General features: G+C 42.7%; 1 protein-coding gene across 1 annotated transcript; it reads left to right on the top strand.

Annotated features, from left to right (window-relative positions):
* The first annotated feature begins 10,079 nt into the window (after positions 1-10,079).
* PTHLH (parathyroid hormone like hormone) lies at positions 10,080-20,658 on the top strand. The gene is made up of 4 exons (XM_059682458.1): positions 10,080-10,219; positions 10,413-10,538; positions 16,235-16,657; positions 20,195-20,658. The coding sequence occupies exons 2-4, from the start codon at positions 10,435-10,437 to the stop codon at positions 20,202-20,204; spliced, it is 537 nt and encodes a 178-aa protein (XP_059538441.1). The 5' UTR covers positions 10,080-10,219; positions 10,413-10,434; the 3' UTR covers positions 20,205-20,658.
* The last annotated feature ends 234 nt before the right edge of the window (positions 20,659-20,892 follow it).

The following is a 20,892-nucleotide window of genomic DNA, read 5'->3' as shown; positions in this document are numbered from 1 at the left end:
TGGCACAAAATATTCACAATGATAAAAAGCCAGGACCTACAACCACGACTATTCTATATAGGAAGGCTGTAATTTAGAATCAAAGAAGAGATAAAGAGCTTGCCAGGAAAGAAAAACCTGAAGGAGTTCATCACAACCAAACCAGTATTACAAGAAATGTTAAAGGAACTTTTTTGAGAAGAAGAAAAAAAAAGCACCACACATAAATATGAATAATAAAATGGCAGTAACTATATACCTATCATGTAAGTGGATAAAATACCCCAATAAAAAGACATAGAGTTGCTGAATAGATAAGAAAACAAGACCCACACCCAGCCAGTGTGGCTCAGAGGTTGAATGTTTACCCATAAACCAAGAGGGAGGTTCGATTCCCCGTCAGAGTTACATACCCAGGTAGAAATCTTCAAAAGCAGCAGAACATACGTTGTTTTCAAATGCACATGAAACATTTTCCAGGATAGACCATATGTTATGCCACAATAGAGGTCTCAATAAATTTAAGAAGATTGAAATTATACCAAGCATCTTCTTGAATCACAATGCTATGAAACTATAAATCAATTACAAGAAAAAACACACACAAATATATGGACACTAAATATCATGCAACTAAACAATCAATGGGTTAACAATGAAGTCAAGGAAGAAATCAAAAGATGCTTTGAAACAAATAAAAATAAAAACACAAGAACCCAAAATTTTGGGGACACAGCAAAAGCAGTCCTAAGAGGGAAATTTATCACACTACAGTCCTACCTCAAGAAACAAAGAAAAGCTCAAATCAACAATCTATCCTTACACTTAAATGAACTAAGAAAAGAACAATAAGCAAAGTCCAAAGTTTAAAAAAAAAAATAGGAAGGAAATACTAAAGATCAGAACAGAAATAAATAAAATAGAGTAAAAAGAAAATGCAAAAGATCAATAAAACCAAAAGCTGGTTCTTTGAAAAGATAAACAAAATTAATAAACCTTTCTCCAGAGTCACCAAGAAAAAAAGAGAGAGGGCCCAAATAAGTAATACCAGATATGAATGAGAAGTGTCAACTGACACCACAGAAATACAAAGAATTATAAGAAAATACTACTAACAATTTATGCCAACAAATTGGACAATCTGGAAGAAATGGATAAATCCCCAGAAATAATCTTCCAAGCCTAAATTAAGAAGAAACAGAAAATCTACAACAAGGCTGGGAGAGGAAGCTCCCTAAATTATATAACATCAAATCAGTGATTTAAAAAACTGCCAACAAGCAAAAGCCCTGGGTCAGATGGCTTTACAGTTGAATTTTTTACAAACATTCCAAGAAATAACACCTATTCTTCTCAAACTATTCCAAAAGATTCAAGGAGAGGGAAGGATTCCCAAGCTCATTTTACAAGGCCAGTATTATCCTGATTTCAAAACCAAACAAAGACATTACAGAGAAAAAGTAAATTATAGGTCAATGGTTTTGATGAACATAGATGCAAAATTGTTCAATGAAATATTACCAAATCAAATTCATCAATACCTTAAAAATATCATACGCCATGATCAGTGAGATTATTTCTGAGATGCAAGATTGGTTCAACACCCACAAACCAATTAGCATAAGACAACACATAAAGAAAATATAAAATATTGAATGTCAACTGTAATTAAAAAATAAAGAGAGAAGAAAAAATATATACTTTATGAAACTTTTCCAGATCAAAGAGCTTTACATAAGGATTTTTGAAAACAGATCTAAAATGATTAAAAATATGCTTTCATTTCCTAAAAGTCAGGAGGCAGGTACAAATAACTGCAATTCAGTTTGATTCTACATATATATTCAGAAGATCTACTCTGGGCTCACAGTAGTGTTGAGCACATTGGGAATTTAATAAGCAGAATACAAACAAGGGACAGATGGATTTTTTGTTCATAAATAATTATACCAATTGAATGCTTACCTCTTGAAAAGCAGAAAAATAGTCTAGTAAGGATTAATACCATCCCTAATCAATGTATTGAATTTAATTAATAAAATAATGAAATATTTAAAATCTAATACAGTGGGGCCTTGACTTACAAGTGTCCCAACTAATGAGTTTTTTTGAGATACGAGCCGTCTCTCCGCCAATTTTTTGCTTTGAGTTGCAAGCTCAAAAAAATTCGGGTTATGAGCCAGCTTCAGATACCCCGCCGCTAGTTGGCGCAGCAAACGTCACAGTGATATGACATACGAATAATTTGAGTTATGAGCTCCGTCACGGAACGAATTAAACTCGTAAGTCAAGGCCCCACTGTAAATACACTGTTGGGGGAAACTATTTTTAAAATAAGTGATAGAAAATTAGATTAACTTTGAAGGCAAATTTTTCACTTCATAATCACCAGGGATTGTGGAAAATGCTAAGCTACCAAGCGGGGGGGAGGGGGGGTGGATGGGGAGGGGGGGGGCTTTCTAAATTATATAAGCAGGTAAAAGAATAAAGTCTGTTTCTATCATTTTATTTTTATTCTTTCATAGAAAGGGGAGTAAAGAATTCATACAACAAAACTAAACAACTAAGTTACAAAATATATAAAAACAATAATGAAACATTATTATGCGGGCTTACTTCATACTTTTCAGGGAATTGGGTACACATTCAAGCTTCATTTTATTAATTGTATATAAATAGAGGGAAAGTAAAATGTTTTATATCAATTTTATTGACTTGGGAAAATATTTAAAAGACTATGTAGAAATACTCCATTTTTCCCTATTAATTATTTTTATTTTATAGGCCCAGAAATTGAGAGTGAGAAAAGCTATGAAAAATTATTGAATCATAACACTTTCTATTTTACATCAGGCATTCTCAAAGTTGTCTGTAAGCATGTGTGCTCATGAGCACACACACTTTCTTAAGTACAACACCACTATAAAAAGAAAGGGTGAAAGCATCAAGCACTGATGGATCCCAATTTGATGTCTTCTGCAGAAGTACATAAAAGTTTCTGTTATATACTGGATGCTAATTATATATGCTCCCATAAATAAAGGCACAAACACAAATAAGAGTTGTGTTTACAATGCTTTGTAGCTTGTGTAGTATTTAAGGGAATTCGTTACATGGAGATGAGATCTTTAATAGAGATAAGTAGGTGGAAAATAAAAGACAAAAAGGTAAAATGTGATGATAATTTAAACAGCAACACATTCTTTGCCTTAAACATATAAAAGAGCTTAATTAAATTCATGAAGATTTCTTCATAACGGTATGTCACAGAACTAGAGATTGGACCTATCATGTCACAATATTACATGGCAATTTCTTTGTTTCCTCCTTTACTAAGAGTGGCAATCAGACACTGCTCGGAGCTCTGGTAAATAATGAAGACGTTGCCCTTACGAGCAATAATATTCGTCGAAGATCCCCAACAACTCCTAGGGAAGGAACTGACCAAAATCTCTGAGTCCCTGACAGTCTCCCAGCAGCAGAGTCCCGCTCAATAAGAGTGGGTGCGTGGACATTACCATAGAGATGCCATGGGTCACCATGGGTTCGCTATGATAATTTGCTTTTAACAAATATGAGAAGCATGACAAGATCAACTTGCTTCTCCCTCTTTACAGGATAGAACCTTAGACAGGGAAGGGAGGCAGGCTAGTGGATTGACAGATGTTTCTTTTTTTCCCCCCTTTATTGATTAAGATATTACAAATGTGTCCTTATCCCCTCAATGTCTTCTCATCCTCCCAATCCTGCCCTCACCCTCACCCCCTGTTGTCCACATCTATCGCTTATGCTTATATGCATGGCTGATCTCTCCCCCTCACCCCCACTCTCCCCTACCTTCCCTCTGAGTTTTGAGCATCTGATCTATGCTTCTCAGTCTCTACATCTCTTTTTGATGTTTCTTAATGCATGCGAGATGTGGCTTGACGGGGGAAATAAACACCTTCAGGAAGGACCTAATAGGGAACCCACCATTTGGGCTCAGGAGGTTTTTTTCCCACCTATCTTGAGAATTCTGTCTCTGCAAGAGCGCATCCCGGAGTTGGGCAAACGAACACATCCAGACTGGGCAGAGCGCACACCCGCGGCGGGCGCTGCAGGCTTGGGCTGCAGGGTGTGGCGGCCCCCAGCGTGGAGGTGGGGGGGTGCGCCTTGCCAGGCCGGCGGGAGCACGCACGTCAAGGAGTCTTAACCACCATGGACAGCTCACTAGCTTCCCCCAGCCAACTCCGGCGGTTCGCAAACGCCAAGGAGCCACCAGCGAGGTGGATTCGTGTGCCCTGGAGAAGCGCCATGTGTTCCGCAGTCCATACCTCCCGAGATCGCCAGCTGCAGCCACCGAGCAGCTCTAGAGAGAGCGGTCTTCAGAAATTAATAGGCGTCTCCTTTAAAGTGCCACCGGATTCTCAGAATCAGACGTAGAGAGTTTGTAGCGAGAAATGTGTTTCCTGCTCCTTAATTTCCTTTGCTCGCCCGCGCTGCCCCTCACCCTGCCTTGGCTTCGCCGATCCTGTTAAATGAAATAAAACAGACGGGGCTTCCGCAACACAGTGCTGAGCTGCACGGGCTGCGCGGGAGGCGGGCTGGGGGAGAGGAGCCGCGGGGCTCAGGGAGGAGAGACCATCCTGGCACACAAACCCGCCCCCTTGCTCCCCCCGCCCGCAGGGACCTGGACCGGACCACAACCCGGACTGGGCTGCGGGTGGTGCATCTGCCCCACACTTCTCTCCCCCAGCCCCCACTGGGACTTGATCATCAGTCTGCCAGGGGCTTATGTCACACTGGAGTCACCGATTGACCAAGAGAAAAAAGGGAGGGGGAGAGCCCCCCTGGAGGAAGTCCGCTGGGGCCCTCGGACCCTGTCTCGGGACACACTCACTGTTCCCCGGGCTTCCTTTGCTTGCAGCCTGAGCGGGCCCTCCCGAGACTCTGACTCCACCGGATGCGAAACCACGCACTCAACCTGGGGGGAGGGAATGCAGCGCTAGGTCGACCACGCGGGACAGAGCGGATTCTGGGCGGCAATCGGGGCTCCAGATTCCTAGGGACAGCAGTCTGAGGGGCATAGCCACACCCGCCAAAGGGCCCCCAGGTGCCAAGCCCCAGTCTTGGTTGGGGATCGTATCCCCAAGGGCGAGCCAAGCCTGTAGTGGGAGGTGGAGGGCTAAGATGACCCTGTCGCCCTCAGGCCTCACCAAAAGCCATAGGAGACACTCTCCCCCGCTTCCTGCGACCGCGGGAGGGAGCATGCGGTGGTTTTCACGTTTTCTTTCCCGCGGCCTTATTTCTGACACAAATCCCAGGTTGGACAGGCAGGGCCCGAAGACACCATCATCAGGAGCTCAAAGTGAAATAGGCACAACGCCCTCTCTACAGTGTTTGGATGCCTTTCTGCGTGAGAGGATGGGCATCCCAATCTGCCTTGGAGACAGACTGGATGTGAACTGGCTGCTTCTGCCCGGGGTGAATGGTGTTAGGAAGGTAACAGTTCCCGGGTCCTAGCAACTCTGGGGGCAGTGCCTTCCAGACAGCCAGGGCTCAGATTGTAGGAAAGGCGATCCCCTTCACAGGGAGCTGGGCCTCAGCCAGGAGGGTAGTGTGGCACCGCCAGGGTCAGTTCTAGGCTGACGAGTTGTCCTCTGAGCCAGGTGGGACTTGAAACTCTCTCCCTGTGGTCTCGAACAAGTACAGAGCTGCCTACTCCAGGAAGCCAAGAGCTCGGCCCAGCCAAGGGCATCGGGCAGGCATCAGTCCAGGAAATCAGGACTCATGTGCTACACATCTATTTTCTCTCTCTCTCTCTCTCTCTCTCTCTCTCTCTCTCTCTCTCACACACACACACACACACACACACACACACACACACACACACACACTGGCCAGAAGAGAAGACTATTCTTCAAACGTTTTGATGCTCCTACTCATGGGGTTAGGAGGTGCACAAGTGCTGGGCCTTGGAGAAGTGGTCCCTGGAGACCCCCATTCCCTAAAGACCTTCTCATCTCACGTTGGCTTAGGTCCCTTGGGGAGAACTGCCTCGCTGCCTGGCTTTCTGGTCCTGTTACAGGAAAGCTGAACATTGCCCAGGAAGTAGGGAAGGTTGAGGCTGGTGTGAGACCCACTTTCCCAATGAGACTGATGCATGTCTAGTGCTTCTCTGGAGGCAGTTTCTCCAGATGTCAGCAGGAAGTGCTGCTCCCGGAAAAGGGAGACCCTGTTTTAGTCTTATCCTCATCTAACGACAGAGATTTAACAATGAAACACACCCTTTCCTACCCCTACTTGGGATTTAAAGGTATGACATCTCCTTTTTTTGCTCAACCGTGGTGTCCACCAGCAACAGCCTCCCCTCAAGTCTCAGTCCAGGCAAGTAAGTGATTAGGAACTTATTGTAATGGAATCAAAAGATAACTTTACTTGAGCTAATTATACAAACTTCTCTATGTACACCAAGAAAAAAGTTTGGAGTAGAGAAAGGATGAATTTAGTTGTTTGGTTTCAGAGGATTTAAGACAGATAGCCTGGAGCTACAGATTGGCAAATGTTATATCTGGATTCTTATTGGTAAGAAGATAAGGAAATTTCTGAGCCCAGGTGCACTGTTTTAAGAGCTATAGATACTTTTCTGATTTGCATGTTTGTTTCCTTGTTGTTTGGACTGAGGAAGAAAAAAGGAAGAAAGATGAAAAGCTAACCATAAATGCTTTTTTTTTCTAAATTGCAAGAGGAGATATCCCTGGAGATATACATCAACCAGTTATTTAAACATGAAGTGTAAAAGTGCACTTAAATTTTTAGAAAAAATCTTTCTTAAAATCGGACTCGTCTTACATGTAAGTGCAGTTCTCACAATGTTAAACTGTCTTCACATGGAATACTTCAGATGAAAGACAGGCCTTCATACCCTCCTATTTGCTAAAGTGCATTTATGTGATAGCAAGGCCTGAGCAAACATTCAGCGTCTATTGGCACTTGTTCTATTTCTAAGGGGAGAGAGAGAGGAGAGAGGGCAGGAGAGAGAGAGAGAGCGCGCGCTTCCTGTGTGAAGTCATCTCATTTGCATTCACATGTCCTCAGCATTATCATAGAGGTTACTCAGTAATATTGGAAACTAAATTATGATGTCAGAAAAGACCCTTTCCAAGAAAGCCAGATAGGGTGCTGCTACTAGTATATAATGAGGAGAGTTTCTGCTGAAAGTAATTAACAGGGCACCTTAGAAGAGGTACCTGCTTTCTAGCTTTCTCATCATCGCCTTTGGTCAGAACAGAGGAGACTTCTTAAGAAAGTTTTTAATTATTTAAGATTTAATGTTACTTTTTAAAGAACAAACAAAAATTATTTCTGGAAGAGACTGCTGAGAAGATTCTCCCTTCTTTGGCCAGAAGAACAGAGGAGACTGTAAATCAAGGGAAAGGTGAGGTATTAAATTATGAGGAAACTTTGGTATTTGAGTATATCAAGATTATTTCTTTCTCCTGTGTCTATATTTTCTTGTTTTGTGGGGGAGAGAAAATTCTAAAAATATTTGAGAGATGTTTTGCCATCAACACCAAAAACTTGAATGGGGGGGAAAGAAAGGAGAGAGAGAAGGTCAATTTTGTTTAATTAGTTTTAAAAAGCAACATAAATCAAAGCAGTCTATTGATGTCAGTCTTTATAATGCCCTGAGAGTATAATGAATTTACTTACAGCATAAGTGATTTAATATTTTCAATCTTTGTTTTAACCTTTATTGGGGGAGGGTTGGCTTTCGAAAGCCTGGCTAGTTTGAAACTTGGCTAAGTACCTTTGTGTTGTGTTGTGTTTTTTTCTTTCTCTTTTATTGTGGAAGCAAATATTATCACTTTAATGTTAAACAACTTGCAAGTATTAAATGGCTCATTTGTGATTTACTTTTTTACAGATTTCCCCCTTCAGATCTAAGGATTACATTAAGGCTCCTGTGTCTTTCTGGATAGAATTTAATATAAATCAGAAAGTGTTAGAGGTTCAAAGGTTGACATTTTTTAGTCCTGTTACTTTGTCTTTTCATGCCATGCAAACAGGTCTAACGTTTAGAAATTCTTAAGCTTTCAAGGGAAATTGTGGAAATTCCCAGCGATTTTTTTTAAGTGGGAGGAAGCCAAGTTTTGTGGTGTGTGTGTGTGTGTGTGTGTGTGTGTGTGTGTGTGTGTGTGTGTGTGTTTTAAGTATGAAGTTTAAAGTAATCAAATGAGAGAGCAGCTTCTGAGAAAGAGTCCTCCCCTGCTCCCCAACCCAAACTAAGCAGCAAACGTGAACTGCTGGCTTGCAGTTAGGTAGGGGGAAAGGGCCCGAGGTGAGCGAGGGTGGGTGAGAGGGCGCTATTTCGCCCACCCGTGGCGCATCTGTGGAGCACCAGCCTCAAAGCCAGGCTTGATCAAGGTCAGGCTGCCTTGAGGATCTGAAATCTCAGTCACACTTGCCTTCTGGAGAGTAAGGAAACCTCCCAGTAGGGTTGTCTATCTAGAAGACAAACATGCCCTGAAAACCACCCGCGTTCACTTCTGGAAGATAGAGGCACCCTTGGGAGGGCGTTCGCGACCGCTGCAGTCCTTCCTAGACGGTACTATCCGGTCACTCAGAGCCGCCTGCGTCCCCGCCCCATCGCTTTGGGAAGAGCCCCCTGCTTTCCCTTCGCTTCTCCGAGGCAGCGCGACTGACCACGCCAGCCTCGCCGCATCCGCGGGCTGAAGGGGCCCGGATAGAGTCGCCTTAGAATATGTAACCGGAGACCCGGGGGCATTGGGGGTGACAGAGTCGCTTCTCCAAAACAGCGTGGTTAAGACGCCTGCTTGGTGGGCGAGAGAGCTGTGCGCGCTCCAGGACTGTAGGTTCTCCTCCGGCATTGAAAGGGGGTGTCCCGTGCGCGCGGGTTTCCTTGGACGGGCTCCAGGTGTCCTCAGCTGTTCTGAGCAGCAAAACATGCCATCTCGACCTGAAGCCTGAAACCGTTTTTTCCCTTTCTAAGCGAAGGATCCCCCCTCCCCAGACGACTCTTCCCACTCCACTTGTCCCAGGAAGGGCCAGGAAGTAGGGCTCCCATCGAGCTCCCCGAGCTTTCAAGGGGGGGTTGGGGCTCTTTAAAGCCACAGGCCCACGGCCCGCGACATCCCCGAGGACGATCCCGGGCGCCCGCGCTCTCCGCCCCGGCTGCTTGGCCTCCTCCTCGTCTGTCCGCCCCCGGCGGTCCCGGCAGCCGCGCGTCCAGCCCGCCCCGGGGCTGCGGCGGCGGCGCGCCGAGGTCAGTGGCAGCCCGGGCCCGTCCGCACACCCTCGGGGACCTTGGAGGGTAGAGCCACCGGGCAGTCAGGGGCCGGCGGGACTCCGAGGGGCTGAGCGAATCCGCCCCCGCGCCCGCCCGACTCCGAGACGGCGCGGCGGGGCTGGCGCTCCAGGGTGGGGCTCGGCGGAGCTCGGGGCAGCGTCGGGGGCGGCGGGCGGGAGGCGGGCAGCTCCTCCGCTTGCAGAGCGTTCCCAGCGCCGGGCTCCCCTCCGCTCGCTCCGGCCAGCGGGGCCGCTCCGGCCGCCCGCCCGCCGCCGCCCCCGCCCCCGCCCCCGCGCCCTCGCTCGCCCCGCGCGCGTTCCTCGGGCGCCACCTCTTTGCGACTCGCTCACTGCTCCGCAGGTTGGCCTCCGAGCGAGCGAGCGTGTGAACCTTCCTCCGCTCGGCTCGCCACTCGCCTCCAACCTGCGTCTCTCGGCCAGCGCGCGTCCCCGCCCGGAGAGCGGCCGCCGCCGCCCCTTTGCGCCGCGCTGAGCCCGCCCTCGCTGCCACCTGGCCCTCCTGATCGACGACACACGCACTTGAAACTTGTTCTCAGGGTGTGTGGAATCAACTTTCCGGAAGCAACCAGCCCACCAGAGGAGGCAGACAGACAGCTATGCGTATATATGTGGGTCTCCCTGCAAGTGGCTCTGGAACCAGACGGCCCAGTGCGCGGAGCAGCTGACTGCGGAGGAGGAAACTTGCTTCTCTGGTTAGGAGGGGCTCGCCCTGCTCCTCGAGCCCAGCAGAAGCGCCGGCCAGATTAATTAGCCATTGCTATGGGAGACGTGTAAACACGCTCGCTGCTCATCATTGATGCATATATAAAACGATTTCATTTTGGTTATTATTTCGGAGGAAGCGCTTCTGATTTTTTTTTTTTCCTTTTTGGTCCCTTTTTGCCTGTGTGGTTTGGCAAAAGCACAGTTGGAGTAGCTGGTTCCTAAATAAGTAAGTGTTGAGAAGCTTCAGAGAAAGTTGCTTTGCTTTTCTTTTTCTTTCTTTCTTTTTTTTTTCTTTGCAACTTGGGAGATGCCCTTGATGTTGAAGAGGCTATTTGAGATCCGGCTGAAAGGGGGAGCGGGGTAGTTCGGGAGATGGAGATTCGGGACTGACCCTTCGGGCCCTTTTCGCTCCGTCGCAGGTCCTGCCAGCGAGAGGAAACGATGCTGCGGAGGCTGGTACAGCAGTGGAGCGTCGTCGCGGTGTTCCTGCTGAGCTACTCGGTGCCCTCCTGCGGGCGCTCGGTGGAGGAGCGCGGCCGCCGGCTGTAAGTGCCCCGTCCTCCCCAGGGCGCCAGGAGAGGGCTGGGGAGGCCAGGGGGGGAGGCCGCCAGGCTGGGGCGCTGCCCGGGCTCACGGCGGTCAGGGATGCTCCTCGCCCGCCCGAGTCAGCTAGCGAGCGGGGAGGACCGGCTACCTGCTGGGGGCTGATCCCGGGTCCTCCACCCCAGCGGGAGCCTGGGGAACCTCCAGGAAAGACAGGCAAGAGACACATTTGATGTGAGTTTCCATAAGAGGGAGCGTTCTGGATTTTTTTTTTTTTAACAGAATCTCCTCTAAGCAAAGATTCTCTGCCTCTAGTGACAGAAAAAAGTTGCTTTCGGGGTTTGAAACCCTGAGGCATCCAAGAGGAAGATGAGGGATCCAGGGGAGCGCATATGTCTGTGTGCACGTCAGTACATACTGAATGTGGGTGGCAATTGGTGCGTGAAAAGCAAAAACCTTGCATCCACTTTTATAATGAATGACATAATTTTAAGCATATAAAATGGGACCACATTACATAATGAAGGCATATTATATAAGAAAGTAGTAACAACTTTGCAATGGCGCAATTCCAGCTTTAGGACTGATACAGTTCAGCAACGCTGGCGTGCTTGGTTCCATATGAGTATTAGGTTCGGAGACTTTTTTTCTGGGAATTATTGCTAACAGTTCTTTAATCTGGAGCCACAGGTCTATGGGTGTGCACTGGACACTGAAAACTTGTATTCTGGCCTTCTCATTTGGTGATCCCTTTAAGGATAACTTTGACTTTAAAATAATCATCCATCCGAGTACACCAGATAAATATCACTCTGTTGTCTGACTGCAAAGATGGGAGAGTGGTAGAGTAATACTATCTTCATCATCTATTGGACCTAGCTATTCACTAACGTGTGTAACACTGTCTTTGGGTATCTTTAAACTGCAGACTCAGTGTTCAGGATGAGAAAACCATAAAGTCTGAGAACTGAGAAGAGTTTGCCTCTGGAGAAGGAATTAAGGGGAACTTTTACACTAACAGTAAAAATAGAAGCATCTGATATTTACAATCAAGTTCCTGGTGCTTCCTTGTGAATTCCCAAAGGGGTACAAACAGGCAACAGTTGTATACAGCCCCTTGATCTATTATTATGAGGGCAGAAAATCCTTAAATGAAATTACTGTAGACATGTCTGAACCTTGGCACCAAAATGAAAATCTATTATGAATTTCCTAAGGCAAATTGTGTAGAACATTGTACTGCAGATAAAGCTGCATTGTATTCTTCAAATCGACGTTTTGTAGATGTATTTCTGAAAATTATCTTCAGGATTTTTGCTCATTTTGAGACTTTTATTAAATCCTGTTATTTAAAATCCATATATAAATATAGACGAAGAATGAATTTTTTTGGAAGAGTGAATTTTTTAAAAGCACACTTAAATACTGTATTTATTTGGCGAAGAAATACTGTCTTGGAATCCAGCCAATTTTTCTTTACAGTTGCTTAAGAAATACCTGTTTTCTTTTTTGAGAAACAGTAAATGGACCATGATTAAATCCACAGTTATGGCATTAAAATAGTGCTAACTGTCCTAAAGGCTATTTTTAACTCTTTTTGTTGTTGTTGCACCTTGCAAAATACACATTTTAAAAAACCATTTAGCAGCCAAAGACTCTGTTATAGTTTTGTTTGTGGGTGAAATATAATATTGTAGTCAAACACTCACACTCAACAGATGGTTGTAAAACTACCACAGAACATTCTTATAATTAATGGCTAATAGATCATCACATTACAGCCATGTGTGTTTTTTTTTTCATCTGAAATCAGTAGATGAAGACGCTTCATCAAATTATTATAGCCAAATGGAGTTTAAAAAACAAGTCATTATTTTTGCATTGCTGCCAAGTAACAATAAAACAAAACATTAGTCCTCTATTATGCTAAATAAGCCTAGTTTCTTGAAAGAAATTTTAACAATGGATCAAACCATGTTACTTCCTAGTTACTTTTCACACCAAGTATTAGGGAAATTGCTTTAGATGGTTTTCTAACTAGGGGCTAACTTTTAAAGGAGAGGAAACTACTACTACACCAATAACACTGTCTGTTGGGCCATGCAAAAGAGGCAATACAGGTTTGTGAAACCTTTGGAACTGTGAATCCAAAAGACTTTAATTAATGAAGCTAGAGCTTGAGTAGATTGGAGGTTGAAAGTCAGACCTATAGGTGTTACTGTCCAGATGAATATGGCTTGCAACAGGTGGCAACCTTTGTGTTTAAGTTAGAGGTGGAACCCCAACAGATTCAGAAATCTAAAACATCATTGGCTGTTCTGCTGGGGAACCAGAATGGGTCTCTTCCACTTAATGAAAAGCATAACTTTGGACTGAGTCATTTGGGTTGGAAGGGACTTCTGGTGAGTCATCTTAACTCTAACACCCTAACCCTGAGTCTTCCTTGTACCACAGAACTTTTCTTCTCAAACTCAGACTCCTTCTTCAGGAGCCTAGCATCGGTACAAACTGCTGCTTCCTCTGCTGGGAGAGGAATTCCCATCACTCTGTTTACTCCCCGAGTTCCTTGATAGTTCTTTAGAAATTCAATCTTCCCTGAAAACTCCCTTGAGGGTGATTTTTCTTTAAAACAGCTATATTTTGACTGAATTTAGAGTTATCTATGTTAAGCAGTTCCCCCACATTTTTACAATTTTTTTTTTACAATAAGCAAAGGAGACCATGAATATAATAACATACTTGTTTTTCCATGTTGGAGCTTAGGTATGTAATAAGTTCCGTGTGAACCACTGTGCTATGTAATGTTTACAGGCAGATAGAGTAGCAGACTAGTATTGAGGCCATATTTACAACTTCAACATTTCAGGATCATCTAAATTGAATTCCTCCTGAATTTGAATGCACTACTCATTAACTATGTGTATCTGGTTCGTACAGACTAGTCCTTTATCCTTGTGTCAGTTTCTGTCTTATTTCGAAAAGAAATAGAACATTCTATGGACCTTATTCCTTATTAAGGAATAAAGATACTATTATAATTCTGATCCTCTAATGCAGTTGCCCAGTTAGACATTCATTCTTCACACTTGTTTAAATACAGAAGTCTTTGAACCACTAAGTAAATTCTGTAACAACATTTCAGATTTAGCATTGAAGAAAAGCTGCATTTTTCTAATATATTAGCAATTACCCCTAACCTGCAGAGAGAACTTTTATACCTCACAAGAGATATTCTGTTTTAAACGGGACAGTCGTGCCATATTGTAGGCTTTTTCTGAGAGAGAAGGACAGAATGATCCCTCCTTTTCCCATGAGAACCATCCTGGGAAAGTGCAGGACTTGAATTAGGAGGGCACTGTGACTCACAGTTGACAGGCTGGCCAAGATGACAGGCATATATGCCAGTCACAGGGGGCATGAGCAATGTGGCTTGATTAGATCAGGCCAACCATTAAAAGTTTTGGCTTCAGGTTAAGCTAGAATGGGTTGTATTATACATTTGGAGAGCAATACAGATGGGGTGGATATCTGCCAGGAATCGAGAAAGAAATAAAATGACTAAATACTATAAAGGAACGTTGGTTAAGAACTTTTTAATGTGACATTTTGCTAAAAGATGCTTATTAAACTGCAATACTTATGAAATATACAATTATATCAGTCCTATTCTTTAAGAAATATTAGAGGATATGAATGTATTATACCAAAGCCTCAAATTTATAGGTTATTAAAAGTTTCCAGAATACTAACTATTGCCACAAAGTCAGTGAATTTTAATCTAGTCACATGTGGCACCTTCAAAAAGGAAGAGAGACTCCTTCATGCCTCATTTAAACCGGGCTCCTGTTAAATTCCTTTCCATTAAGTCATGTCTTTTTTTTGAACAAGCTTCATGGCTTAAAGTCAGTCCACGCACTGAAATACTAAAAGGAAGTTGGCATTCTAGCTAGAAGGTCCAGAGAAATAATGAATGTTTTTTCATGGTTTACCCTTCTTTGATTCACAGTATAACTAGACAATCTCTCATTCCCTCAGTGAAAATTCAAACTCTAGGTCTCCCAGTTCTTTATTTTGGTGATGAAAATTAATGTTTTGGGGCAATAAGCTTGGTCTTCAAGGAAATGATAGATTGCTGTCCACTTGCCCATTGTCATGGTTCCCACCACAGGTTTTTCACTCTCTGCCTTTTCTTTCATGTTTTCTCAAAAAAACATCAGCATCAGTAGGAGAAAGGGTTGAGGAAGGTAAAAAGCAATTGGTTGTGAATCAAAAGAACTCATTGGTGGGACCCTGGCTCTGCCTGGTTTCATTGTGTGGGCAAAGGTGGGGCATTTTTCTCTCTCTACACCTCACCTTCCCCATCTGTAAAAAGGAGGATAGTGCTATTTGTTATTGTCATATTTCTTTGAGGAGATAAAGAAGCTTGTACTAGTGAAAGCAATAAGGGACCCAGATGCCACTGTGTCAGGAGAGTAAGGGTACATAGGATGTAGCCCTGTGAAGTACCCTCAGAGACCTTTGAAAATGAACCACTTTGGCCAGAGGTTTATGTCAATGGCAGACATAGGCCCAGTTGACGTTGGCATAATATGACTGACTAATATATGTCATCCTTAAATATGTTTAATACCATATACACAGACTAAGAGAAGAATTCATGGGTGGATGGTTAAGCAAGAGCCAGGGTGTCACCTAAAAGAATTGATGATAGCAAATTAGGTTATTCTTTTTCCACTATATTTTTATGAGATTGTTGTTTAAATAGATTACATCATATATGTTTGAGGAGATACTTTCAAGACAAAGAACAAGTAGAAAAAGTGAATTTCTTAACTAAGTACTAAGGATAACACCCTCTGAAATCCCTATTTTTTTAAAAAAAGATGCACAGAAGAAATAAAATGATCTCACTTAACTTAAACACACAAAGAAGTCCATTTTAAAGAGACCACCCAGTACTTTCCAGAAAATTATGCGTGCTTTCTCTGACAGTTGGCCTTCACATATAGGTTCTTGGTAGCCTGTAGTCTAATATGTTAAAGTTCAGTCTGGTAGGCAGTTTCCTAGACAGGCTTCACTGCTCACTTTATCCTTCAGTCTTTGTTTGCTTTTGCTCTTACAGCTCACTGTTCTTTGAGATTCAGTATGATTATTTTCTTAATGGGGGAGCAGTGTGTGTGTGTGTGCGCGCGTGTGGGTACACACACACACACACACACACACACACACACACCTGGGGCAAGTACTCAGGTAAAATCAGCCTCCTTTCTATTTCCCAGGCTAGGACTTCTGGATTTATTTCCCCACCACGACTCTGGAAAATGTAAACAGCAGTTCAGTGGTTTCTGTCCATTTCTGAGAATAACTGAATCATATTTAAATAGAGAAGGAAGCACAGAAATCACTGCATCTGACCCCTTCCTTTTAAATAGATGGAACCAGGAGGCCCAAGAATGTTTGTGTTCTCACCCAGGTCACAGACCTGGTAAGCGGCAGAGCGGGTACTCTGAGCCACAGCTGTTACCTGCCCTTCCACCCTGGCCCCTTCCCTGCTGCGGGGCTTGCTCCTCTTGCAGCCGGTGTCCTGTATGGGAGCAACTGGAAAACTAAAGGGCATTCCTCCTGTCTAAGTGGTTTCTACCAACAACTAACATTTCATTGTTTCCTTTCTCTCCTGCTATTTTTTTTTTCCTTAAAGCAAAAGAGCCGTGTCTGAACATCAGCTCCTCCATGACAAGGGAAAGTCCATCCAAGACTTACGGCGACGATTCTTCCTTCACAACCTGATCGCAGAAATCCACACAGCTGAAATCAGAACTACCTCGGAGGTTTCCCCCAACTCCAAGCCCGCCCCCAACACGAAGAACCACCCCGTCCGCTTTGGGTCTGACGATGAGGGCAGGTACCTAACTCAGGAAACCAACAAGGTGGAGACGTACAAAGAGCAGCCACTGAAGACACCCGGCAAGAAAAAGAAAGGCAAGCCTGGCAAACGCAAGGAGCAGGAAAAGAAGAAGCGGCGGACTCGATCGGCCTGGCTACATGCTGGCGTGGCTGGGAGTGGGCTAGAAGGGGACAGCCTGTCTGACATCTCCGGGACATCGCTGGAGCTCGCTTTCCGGTAACTGGCTTCCTGGCCCAGAGCCTCTCCTTTGCGCTCTCAGCGGGGGGCGGGGGGGGGCGGGGGGGGAGGGGGCGTGCAGCTTCCCTCTGCCTTGGCCTGGACAAACCTTCCTGCCCTCCTCCAGCCCCCTGCCCCCATCAATCACTCCACAATTTAAACCTTGCAAAACCAAGATGACTCAGAATATTGTCTGACTTCAAGCACTGTCCTCCTGCCCCCATAGCATGGGGCTTTCTAACCCATTTCATCTCACTCTCCAACACCAATATTTTAGTACTCCACTAAATAACTTCATTTCTTATTCAAGCTTCCAAAGCTAAGGCTTACCTTCATTATTTGCTCAAGACATGTATTTTCCCCTCCTCTCACACTTTAACAAACTTTCTTGATCGTTTTTCATTTCTTACTTTTTTTTTTCTCTTCAGGGGAGGACATAAAAGGCTTTGATATGCTCTACAAAAACTATAGATCAGTATCTTACCATAAATAATCCTGAGACATTCACATTTTATTTAATTAAGTTTATGTAATTAAATTTTATATTAAACATACACTTTACATTTATTTAACTTTAACTCTGGTTTCTACCAGTTTATAAGAAAAAAAAAATCATGATTTCTGGAAATTTTTAAGTATTGGCTTGGGAAGGATATGTTCTTCTCATGTATCTATTTGTCCACTGGCAAATTGAGAAAGTTTTCTAGGATATTGCAATAAGAATAATAAAACTTCACGGCTATGTGGCTGGTTTGTCCTTAGCTCATAGTTGGAGGTAGTAATGACATTCACAGACTTTGGAGCCAAATACCTTAGCTTTAAATTTGGGGTCTAAACTTTAAAGTTCAAAACCTTGGACAAGTTAGTTAGTCTTTCTAAGACTCACTCTCCTCTTCTCTGAAATGAAGATAATAATTGTACCAACCTCTTTGGGTTGGATAAAGATGAGATGAGATTGCATGGGTTAAATGCCTGTCGTGGAGTAAGCAATAAGTTGCAACTTGTTGTTTTGGCCCTTTTAGGCATGGCTCTGATTGTTCACTCTACCTATCTGTTTTAGCGTGTGTTTCTGTGAGGCAAAAAAAAAGGGCAAATAGTAATTGCATTTTATAACCTAGAAAACCAAGGCACTCCCGGGTGCAAGGACCTGCGCAGTCCTGGGAACTGGGATAGGTGGTCCTCAGGACTGGATTTATTTCCCCGTTTCCTGGCACTTAGGCCAGTGCTATTAGTGCTGCCCCTTGATCTATGCATTTCCACTGATAGCAGCTGTTTTGTTTTTTTACTTTCCAGTACAGCACTTCTATGGGGTTTGAAAGAAAGAGGAAAACAACACACAAATGCATCCTATGCAGCTAATGATCTCATTATTTAAGGGGTCCCCTGTTCCTTCTCCAGTTCTTTCCTCTCACTAGAGATAGGACCACAGAGTGATGTTTCAAAGGGGAGTTTGAACCTATTTACTATCACGTCTCTCTTTGAGTTAAGTGAATAAAACCCAGAATTAAATAGCGTATAAAAGGATAACTATATTGGATTAGTAGTACAGCTTCAGTAATCAGTGGGCAGTGGCACTAGTGAAATCATTAGCGCAGTGAATGGCCTGTGCTGCCAGTGTCTCATGGATCTGTGAGGGGTAACAGGCCTTATACATGTTGGCTCCATGCAGGTATTCAGTGTACTTTAAGATATGATCCTAACTGTACTTATTTATAACTAATGCAAGGCCTCTATTGCCAGAACCTATTTTTATCCATCCTCTCTCTCTCTCTCTCTCTCTCTCTCTCTCTCTCTCTCTCTCTCTCTCTCTCTCTCAAACAGAAGTATACATACTTTTTATGGATTTTATACGTTTACAATTTGCAATGCTCTTAAGTATCCAGAGAATTAATGAAAATCAGCACTCGTCAATTCTTATTCCAAAGTTATCCTTATGTTAAAGTAGAGCTAGTAAAACTTAGGCAGTGGCCTAATTAAATCCAGACTTAGGACGGAAAGAAATAGAATGTTTCTGCTTCTCCTTTCTACTCCCTGGTTGTGAGGAACGTTCATGGAAAGCACTGTTTGTTTGGCAGCCAGATGTTGGCACTCTCCCAATACAACCCAACAGAGGTGCAGGGAAGAGTGGAGAGATTTAGCAGTGTATTGATGAGAACATCTGGGGCCATGTAAATTTTGTAGTACAAATAGAATCTTTTCAGACTAACTACTTTAAAGTTTTATAAGCAACTAAACGTTTATTATCCTCTCTTTAGTCTTTGCATCATTATATGATTATCTGAGAGGTCTGAAATGGCAAGCGATGAGCTTTACTATAATAACTATCTTAGTTCTTAGTAGAAATTGCTGAGCAAAAACTGTCTGGCTTCTCTTCATGGACCACTCTGTGGGAAATACATAACTTTAAACTTGGGAAATTTTGATGTTGCAAATAAGATGTCCAGATTCAGTAGGACTCATTTCATTGAGAACATATGTTTTGCCTTGGTATATATTGATTTAGAAATAATATAAAAGTTTTCAGTATTCAAAAGAGCTAGGACTCTGAAGCATCACCCATGTATAATAAACATACACATATATTTCTAGGTCATGTTTTATGTTTTTCTTGGCTATTCTAATACATGTCTTTATGAAAGGGAAATCAAAAGGAAGGATAACAAGCAAACTGACGGGGCAGTGTAAAATATATTAAATGATCTTTCCTTTGGTCCGTTAATTTGCTCCTTTTTTTCTTTTCTAAGAAAATAATTGTTCAAAATGCGATTCATTCCATCCTTGCTTGTACTATTTTATACTTTTAAATCAATTGATTCTTATCATCTAATTTAAAATAGGCTTTCCAAATTTTCAATGCAAGATCCATTCAAAAAACCAGCAAAATAATAAACAAATAATTCTATTTTAATTTTGGCTTCAAAAATTAAAATCCAATGACAGTTTCATTCATTAGTGTTTAAGGACAGTTAAGAAAATGATAGATGTCATCAAATCATTAACCAAACATAGTCTGTTTAATTATGCATCCTTCAACATATACCCTAGTCACGAACTTTTGATTACCTTCACAACAGCCCATTATCTTAGCAAGGGATTGGCCAAATGCAAACCTGGAAAAATAAGACACCAGTGGATCACCTACACCAGGTATCACTGCGGAATAAACTTCTAAGCATATGGATTGCACAACCTAGCCTTATTTCCAGATTCCCAAGAGTGTGCCTTCCCTTCCCAAACTTGCCAATTGTTAGCCTTGGAAAATCCCACAGGGTCTCCTTTTTCTGACAGAGAATACTTAGAAATGCAAGCCTTTCTGCATTGTATTGACCATTTGGATGGATTAATGACTGTGGTAGAGGATTTAGAGAGTCAGATGGAACCCCAGTCACCTCTTGTAAGAGATATTTACAAAGGGTCCTTAGATCTATTTCTATGTGATTCTATGTTCCTTAATTTATACCATTTATTTTATGTCTCTTCATTTGTAAGAATAATTAACCTATTTTCTCTTCTTCTTTCCCTTCCTTCTCTTTTCAGGAGGCATTGAAATTTTTGCAAAGACCTTCAGAAGACATATTACAGCATTCTGTAATAGTGAACATATGGAAAGTATTAGAAATATTTATTGTCTGTAAATACTGTAAATGCATTGGAATAAAACTGTCTCCCTCATTGCTCTATGAAACTGCACATTGGTCATTGTGAATATTTTTTCCAAGGCTAATCCAATTATTATTATCACATTTACCATAATTTATTTTGTCAACTGATGTATTTATTTTGTAAATGTATCTTGGTGCTGCTGAATTTCTATATTTTTTGTAACATAATGCACTTTAGATATACATATCAAGTATGTTGATAAATGACACAATAAAGTGTCTCTATTTTGTGGTTGATTTTCATGAATTCCTAAATATAATTATCCAACCTGATTTTCCTCTGTGCATGTAAAAATAGCAGTATTTTAAATTTGTAAAGAATGTCTAATAAAATATAATCTAAATTACATCACGACTCAGAAGGTGAATTATGTCCTGCAAGATTTATAATAGAAGGAACACACTGTAATTTTTACACTGTGTTTGCTATGGCCTTAAGTTTAATATATTTATATTGGTACATAGTCCAACATTTTCACATTAGCTTTAAGTTTAAAATCACTTAAAATGTAGTTCATCCAAAATTTAAGTTCAATTCAATAGAATAGCTCAACTACCTAGACGTCATTTCAT

This window comes from Myotis daubentonii, chromosome 2 (assembly GCF_963259705.1).
Source record: "Myotis daubentonii chromosome 2, mMyoDau2.1, whole genome shotgun sequence".
Taxonomy (NCBI): Eukaryota; Metazoa; Chordata; class Mammalia; order Chiroptera; family Vespertilionidae; genus Myotis; species Myotis daubentonii.
The sequence above is the reverse complement of the archived record's forward strand: the minus strand, read 5'-3'. Positions and strand labels throughout refer to the sequence as shown.

Coding starts and splice junctions, on each gene's coding strand:
- PTHLH (XM_059682458.1), top strand. CDS start 10,435: ATGCTGCGGAGGCTGGTACAGCAGTGGAGCGTCGTCGCGGTGTTCCTG. Junction 10,539..16,234: donor GAGGAGCGCGGCCGCCGGCT/GTAAGTGCCCCG, acceptor TTTTCCTTAAAG/CAAAAGAGCCGTGTCTGAAC.